The sequence below is a fragment of the Gopherus evgoodei genome, chromosome 4, assembly GCF_007399415.2.
Source record: "Gopherus evgoodei ecotype Sinaloan lineage chromosome 4, rGopEvg1_v1.p, whole genome shotgun sequence".
NCBI classification, from domain to species: Eukaryota; Metazoa; Chordata; order Testudines; family Testudinidae; genus Gopherus; species Gopherus evgoodei.
Window position 1 is genome coordinate 45,000,632 of NC_044325.1, and position 8,129 is coordinate 45,008,760.

General features: G+C 45.5%; 1 protein-coding gene across 4 annotated transcripts in view; it reads right to left on the reverse strand.

Moving 5' to 3' along the window:
- Positions 1-4,454, reverse strand: part of FLVCR2 (feline leukemia virus subgroup C cellular receptor family member 2) — a 58,478-nt gene extending 54,024 nt beyond the window's left edge. For all 4 annotated transcript variants that reach the window (XR_003999968.1, XR_003999967.1, XM_030559102.1 and 1 more), the window contains exon 1: positions 3,813-4,454. Coding sequence is in view for 2 of the 4 variants with exons in the window: in XM_030559102.1 (XP_030414962.1) it covers positions 3,813-4,454 (642 nt within the window). In the remaining 2 variants the exon portion in view is untranslated. The remainder of the gene's footprint in view (positions 1-3,812) is intronic.
- Positions 4,455-8,129: the final 3,675 nt, after the last annotated feature.

Genomic DNA, 8,129 nt, shown 5'->3' on the forward strand with positions numbered 1-8,129 from the left:
TTGGACCAGTGAGCTACCTCAAGGGGGCCAGACAAATCCGAGAACGCTATGACCATGTACCAGAACGCAACAGCCAGAGCCAGGAAACAGGCCCAGTCCCTTGAGACAGGAGCTGCTGCTGTGGGGTATTTCATCTTATGGGTTTTTTAATGTTTTTTTCATTTTATTTTGCATTAGCAAAAAACACAAAGCTCCGATTATACCCTCCCTCTTGGCAACAGCTCATCTTGTGCCCCTCGCACTCCACATAACAAGCAGATAAAGAGCTGCCAGCAAGCCCAATGGGAGCAAATAAACCTGGTCACAGCTCAGCAGTTCAGTGGTTTAACCAAGGGTGAAAATGAGCAGCCCAGATTGTCAGGAGGAACAGTTAGTTATCAGATTTCTTTCTATGGCTCCTGACCGACGATCAGCGTAACCCTGGAGGACTTTCAGAACTTACAAGGAAACAATCTCACTAGCAAGCTAAATATTTCTCCTGCGCTCACCACTGTGGTATCTGGGCGCTAATGGTATTTAGAGAAAGACTCAGTCCAACAGCTCAGTCACCTGGGTCTCAAGGAATAAGTTTGTTCAGCCCTTACAGTGTGCAAAACAGATTTTTCAAATACATGGGACATGGGTCCCTGTTCCAGCAGCCTCCTATTCCTTCAGTCTCTGAACTCTTAGAACAATGCTTCTACTGCTATCTATTTTTGCCAGAGCATGTGTTCCCAGCTGGAATGAAGAGTGAGATTGAGATTTTCCTCTTGGCATTAGAAGACCAAAGCTGACTTAGAGCACCTGTCACATATGCTGGGTCAGAACAACCAGCCTGATCTTTGATCAGCTGATAAATAAATATACTGCAGGGAAAATGATAAATCCTGGCTGGGTGCCCCTGCACACACAAGGCTCAGCTGAACGAGGGTCACTGTGGAACTCCACGTATCAAGTCAGCTACAGATTACAGGTGACATTGTCAGGATCTCAGCAGAGATCCCTCCACAGAGCATGGCAGTTCTGAAGCATGTTCATTCTTTTTACACTGCTTGAAGAATTCAGTAGAAGGCTATTAAGAAGCCCTCTGGAGACTCTGCTCTCCCTATCTTCTTCTTCTGGGACATTGAGCCTCAGGAAAAATCATTCCATGCTGATCTTTTGGGCTTATGGCTAGTGAATTGCCACCAATATTTAAATAAGGAGATCCCATAAAGGTCCATCTGAAATAAGCTCTGTGCTACATCCCAGGACTGTGTGTATTTGCAGGGAAAAGAATGGAAAAATCTATTCATTTTCCCCATTTGGACAAAAATGCTTTATGAAAAGTAAAGTGGGAGAAAGCAGCACTGGGCAAATGAATCTGATGGGCCTTTGCTGGAAGTGATTACGCTGTTTCTGGAAACTCCCCTGAGTCTATAGACAGTGTTTGATTTAACAGAGATCAGATCATGGCATTTGAAGTGAAAAGTCAGGTGAGACCCTGTGAATGGGACCAAGGGAGGAGAATTCGATTCTCTCTACTGGAACTTTTTTTTAAATTACACCTGAACTGTGGTGCAATCAGATTCATTGACTAATTTGCTCTTCAGAAGTAATGTTGAATCCCAGGATAAGGCATATTCAGCAGGATGACTTAGTAGTATCCAGACTGGATGCAATTCCAGCAGGAGGCAGTAAAAACAGGTTGGGGGGGTAGGACTCATCATTTAATGCTCTACATGCTTTCCGTGGCACTATGTGGTGTGCCAGCTAGACAGGAGTCACCCACACACCCAGCTTCCTTCTCAAACCCATGACACACTCCTTGTCATGGTATAATTCCCCACTCTGAACCTTAGCGTCCAAAAGATGGGGTACCAGCATGAATTCCTCTAAGCTTCATTACCAGCTTAGAACCTGTAGTGCTGCCACCAACCAGGAATTCCAGTGCCTGGTACACTCTGGTCCCCCCAAGACCCAGACCCTCTGGATCTTACCACAAGGAAAGTAAACCCTTTCCCTCACCATTGCCTCTCCCAGGCTTCCCCTCCCTGGGTTACCCTGGAAGATCACTGTGATTCAAACTTCTTGAATCTTAAACAGAGAGGAAAATGCATCTTCCCCCTCCTTCTCTCTTCCCCCTCCCAGACTCTCCCTGAGAGAGACAGTAATCCTAACACAGACAGAAATTAGCCTCTCTCTCCCCCTTCCCTCCTTTCTCCCCACCAATTCCCTGGTGAATCCAGACCCAGTCCCCTGGGATCTCACACCAGAATAAAAAAAACAATCAGGTTCTTAAACAAGAAAAGCTTTTAATTAAGAAAGAAAAAACAGTAAAATTTATCTTTGTAATTTAAGATGGAATATGTTACAGGGTCTTTCAGCTATAGACACTGGGAATACCCTCCCAGCCTAAGTATACAAGTACAAATTAAAATCCTTTCAGCAAAATAAATTTGAACTCCTTCCAGCCAAATACACATTTGAAATAAAGAAAACAACCATAAGCCTAACTCGCTTTATCTACCTAGTACTCACTATTCTGAACTTATAGAGCCTGTATCAGAAAGATTGGAGAGAAACCTGGTTGCACGTCTGGTCCCTCTGAGCCCCCGAGAGAACAACCACCAAAACACTAACAGCACACACAAAAACTTCCCTCCCTCAAGATTTGAAAGTATCCTGTCCCCTGATTGGTCCTCTGGTCAGGTGACAGCCAGGCTCACTGAACTTAACCCTTTACAGGCAAAAGAGACATGAAGTACTTCTGTTCTATTAACCCTTGGCTATCTGTTTATGACACTCCTACTGGGCAGGAAGGACATTATATAGTTCTGTGTATGAGGCAGTGGCAAAATATTCATATTCATATATATTCAAAGCAGAATGAATGTCAAACGATTCATATTGCACCACACCTATGGTCTGAACTAGCAGATCTGGGACACTGCCTAGTCACTAAAGACATGTGCCAATCCAATAGCTTGCGTTTGGTTTTAGTGATCCTCTGCTTTTAATATTCATACAGCATGAATTGCCTTCCAAAGCTATGTTGTACTGTTACTGGTGCATTTATTTCATGCAATGTGCATCAGTGAGGCATTTGGGTGCAAATATCAAGAAGTGATTTCCCTGATCTCGTTTCAGAAGTTAGAAAAAAATATTCTCTTTTCAAGGGTGACCTGGCTGCACGTGAACAATGTTACAGCTTGCAGGAATGTCATTCACAACCACCTCACTGACCTGCCTTGGCATTAAAGTGCTTAGAAGAGTTTGCTCCATCCCTGTGCAAAGAAGCAAAGTCTCTGTAGCATGTCTTATTGGGTGAAGCTCATTGCCTTACTAGGATCAACAAACCAGAAGTAGAAAAATCAGAGGCAGAGCTATGAGATAAGGCCTAACACATGACTGCACCCTTTGACACATTTTCTAGCTTTTTTTCCAGTCTAATTTTAAATATCCCAAGCAATAGGGCTCCTGTTTCTTTCCCTGGGAAACAATATCACAGCCCAATATAGCCCAGAATCTGTTCTAATTGTGCCTCATGTGCCATGTTCAAAAATCCCTCTTCCTCTTTAGGATTAGTAGAGTTATGTTTCTCTCTAGCAATGTCACAGCCAAGCTAAGTATATTTCCTGCCAAATATACAAACCATATTTTCTCCAGATGACTCTCTGCCTGTTATTTCTAATGTCACCAGATCTCTCTGCATTTCTGTGTCCTCAGTGGAGGTTGCAGCTTTTCCCAATTTAGTGTCACCTGTGAGTTTCATTACTTCTCACCCCTCAATTTTAATGGGGACACCATAAGTTCCAAGCATTTAGGAATGAGAGGCCTAGTTCCCAGGTTACCTGGTTCCCAAAGACAGCGATGGAGCAGGCAGTAGAGACCTCATGGGACCCGAACCAGACAGAGGCGATGCGCGAGGGCATGCCCAGAATGAAGACCTGTGCCACCGAGCAGATGACCTGCCCTAGGACGGTGACAGGGAAGAGGTGCGGCTTCAGGCTGCCCAGCTTCACCCAGGCGCCTAGGCAGTTGAAGGCTGAACCGGCGAGGGCGATGAGGCGCAGGCCCCTCTTGTCCAGCAGCCAGGCCACAGGGAAAAGAAGGGGGATGTAGGTGAGCATGTAGCACATGGAGAGCCAGTCGATGGCGAAGGTGCTCACGCCGTAGAAGCGCACGAAGATGTTGTTGATGCTGCCGTACTGGATCCACTGGAAGGCATTGCAGAGCGAGTAGCAGCTGAACAGCACCACCACGGCCCAGCGGCGCAGGGACAGGCGCACCTCGGGGTCCGCCACAGGGGCAGGCCCATTGGGGGTCTCGGCCTCCAGTGACCCAGGCACTGGCTTCACCCCCTCCAAGAGCTCAGGCGTCTCTTGATACGCCAGCCCCTTCTCGCCTGGCTCCGGCCCCCCGCCCACCCCGTCCCCCCGGGAAAACGCCGGGCAACACGGGCTCCCCATCCCCTGCGCAGCGCTGTCCCGCATCGCGTGCCCGACCCCTACCTGCCCCCACCCCGCTCCTGATGGGGTCGCTGGTCCCCGCGCCCCGAGCCCCGCGCCCCGCACCCGGCTCGTTCCCTCTCCCTCACTCCTCTGAAACTCTCACTGTCAGCAGAACGCCGTTCCACGGGACACGTCGCGCTAATTGGCTCAGAGACCGGTGCTGTGATTGGCTATCTGACCAACGAGCCCTCGTCCCTCCACGTTGACTGGCTACAATGATCCCTGCTGCGCCCCGCCCTTCCGTTGCCATGGCAGCCATGCCAGGCCTTCTCGTGCGCCGTTGACTCGGTGCTGGTGACCTGCGGGAGGAGCTTGTGCAGCGGAGGTTGCGCCTGCAGCACCGAGCTCTACAGGGTCCCACCGGACACTCCCGGGAAAAGTCCGCAGAACCTGAAGGACCTGAACTTTGGTCCCGGAGACGTGGGGAAGTTGCGCAGGCCCCAAGGGTCACATCCTGGGGTCCATAATAAACCCATCGGGATCGGGGGCTGCAGGCTGGCTAAGGTGGCAAGTCAAAGGAAGGCTCTGGAAAGACACTGCTAGAGATACACAACCCACTGATAAAACTACTTCAGCAGCAATGGGCAGCACAACTCGACCCATTGCAGTGCAGGGCAATGAAGCATGGGGCTTGACTTTACCAGCTGCTTACACTGATTGTGATTAAAAAAAAATCCTACAAAACCCTCCCTTCTGCAATTCGGAGAATAAACACTCTGCCTACAGAGGAACACCAGCAACAATGGCTGCATAGCAGAACTGGGTCACCTCCCCATTTAGTTGGTGCCATCTCAACTAAAGCCACTGCTGAGTGCCAGCAATTCAAACTAAACCCAAAGGCAAACATACATTACTCTTAGATCTGGGCACTTCTAAGCTCCTGATCAGTAGGCGCAAATAACCTCATCCAAAGCCAACTGATGCTCAAGACACCCTAACACTTAAAACAAAGTAGACCGGCAATAGTCAATAGGCAGACCGCAGGCCAAATCTGGACCACCAGATGCTTTTGAACAAACCTCAAAATCTTTTTATTTACTTCTTATTATCATTATTATTGTTAATTTTTTTATTATTTTATCTGGAGTCTGGCCTTTGACTATACCTTGACCAATAAATTTGGACCTTGACAAAAAAAATTGATTACTCCTGCATAGGAGAGCCTTATGCAGAATGATCACGCTAGTAGATACTTCTGCATATTATGCTATGATGACATAAGACAGACTTTCACCAAATACAATATCAGAGACCATAAACTAGGAGTGAAAAGTGGAAGATACAAGGCATAACTCAAGACAATAATGACTGTAAACAAAGTGAAATAAGAAAAACTGAGGCACCCACACACCATCTACTCTAATACCCAGTGCAAAAAAGATGTTTCAAACGGTCAGGAAATTTAAAAAGCTCTTAAATTAAAAGCAAGGAGGAATAAGTGAAGAAAGAGAGAGAGACAGCATTACACTATGTAGCAAACTGAATCAGGTATGGGCAATAATGACACAAAGTCACACAAAAATCCAAATACACTGAAGCCTCATCTTGGCAGATGCTTGTGATACTGTATCCACCTCTAACAGAGCTCTCAGGGGGTTGGCTCTCTTACATATTTGTCACATTCATCCTAGTTATCATGCCAAAAAGTATTATTGAATTGGAATTTACTGAAGGAGATAAGCTAGAGGTTGCAACTTCTCCTGGACAAAGCTACTTCCCAAATGTGCAGAAGGGGAGCATAAAGAAAGGGAATTAGGAGGGCAGATTCTCCTAGTCCAGGCCCTACCCCTAAAAGAGAAAAGTTAAATAGGGATAGGAAAGTTAGACCAAGAGAACCTCCCCCATCCCACTCTGAATAATAGATTGGGGAGGGAAGGCCTGTTTAGAGCAGACTCTGGCTTCCCACTGCAGAAGGGAACAGAACTTCTCGAGGCAAGTCTATGAATATCAGACCGAATTCAGCACAAGTGCCAGGAAAACATCCTCGGTCTCATGTGTGAAAGAAGAAAGGGAAAAAAACAAAGCATGAATGTGGCTTAATGTAGGTTGGATGGATTCCTTTATTTATGTTGATGGAAGAACATCAGTACAGGAAGGGCTGCCCAGTCATAACAACAACTCTGTCTGTCTCTGCTCTGCAACAGCAAAACGGTGGCATTTGAGCTTCCACTTTCCTTACTCCGAATTGTGACATCCTAATGCAGTGCAATCTGGGACACCATACAACAGAGCTGGAATCCTTTGTGTGATGGCTGCCCTGCTGCCTTGATGCTGCTGAGGTATTAGATGCAGGTTAACTCTTCTAATCGTCAAGACATCATGCAACAAGTCACTAGCCAGAAGCTTTATCCCATTCAATACCAGTGCACGCAAGGTTTTGGAGTCAAGCTCCTGCCCTCCTGAGGCTAAATTCCAACGTAGAGGTGTTGGAGAAACATCAATGGAACCATATTTTGTCAGAATGTGCAGTTCCTTGAATCTAAATGCTTTGTCTAATTTACCCAATTTCATCAGAATGTATATTTGGAAGAAAACTGAGTTCCAACAATGTCAGAGTGTCCCGTTTTGACATTTTCTGAATGAAACATTTTGATATTTTTTGTTTTGAAACAACTTTTTGATTTTGAATTTTTTTACTTTATATATTATAATAAAACAAAGGATTTTAAAAGTCAAAATCAAAACTTTTCAATCTTGTCCAAACAAAACATTTTGATCAACCCAAAATTATTTCTTTCTGAGTTTCCTTCAGGAGAATTTCTAAGTTTTGGGTTTTCATTCTGATTGAGAATAAAGCCATATTTCAAAATCTTGAAATCCTCCATGAACGGAATTTAAAACATAAGAACATAAGAACGGCTGTACCGGGTCAGACCAAAGGTCCATCTAGCCCAGTATCTGTCTACCGACAGTGGCAAATGCCAGGTGCCCCAGAAGGAGTGAAGCTAACAGGCAATGATCAAGTGATCTCTCTCCTACGATCCATCTCCATCCTCTGATGAACAGAGTCTAGGGACACCATTCTTTACCCTTCCTGGCTAATAGCCATTTATGGACTTAGCCACCATGAATTTATCCAGTTCCCTTTTAAACATTGTTATAGTCCCAGCCTTCACAACCTCCTCAGGTAAGGAGTTCCACAAGCTGACTGTGCGCTGTGCGAAGAAGAACTTCCTTTTATTTGTTTTAAACCTGCTACCTATTAATTTCATTTGGTGACCCCTAGTTCTTGTATTATGGAAATAAGTAAATAACTTTTCCTTAGCCACTTTCTCTACATCACTCATATACCCCCTTAGTCTCCTCTTTTCCAAGCTGAAGAGGCCTAGCCTCTTTAAACTTTCCTCATATGGGACCCTCTCCAAACCCCTAATCATTTTAGTTGCCCTTTTCTGAACCTTTTCTAGTGCTAGAATATCTTTTTTGAGGTGAGGAGACCACATCTGTACACAGTATTCGAGATGTGGGCGTACCATGGATTTATATAAGGGCAATAATATATCTCAGTCTTATTCTCTATCCCCTTTTTAATGATTCCTAACATCTTGTTTGCTTTTTTGACCGCCTCTGCACACTGCGTGGACATCTTCAGAGAACTATTCACAATGACGCCAAGATTTTTCCTGACTCGTTGTAGCTAAATTAACCCCCATCATA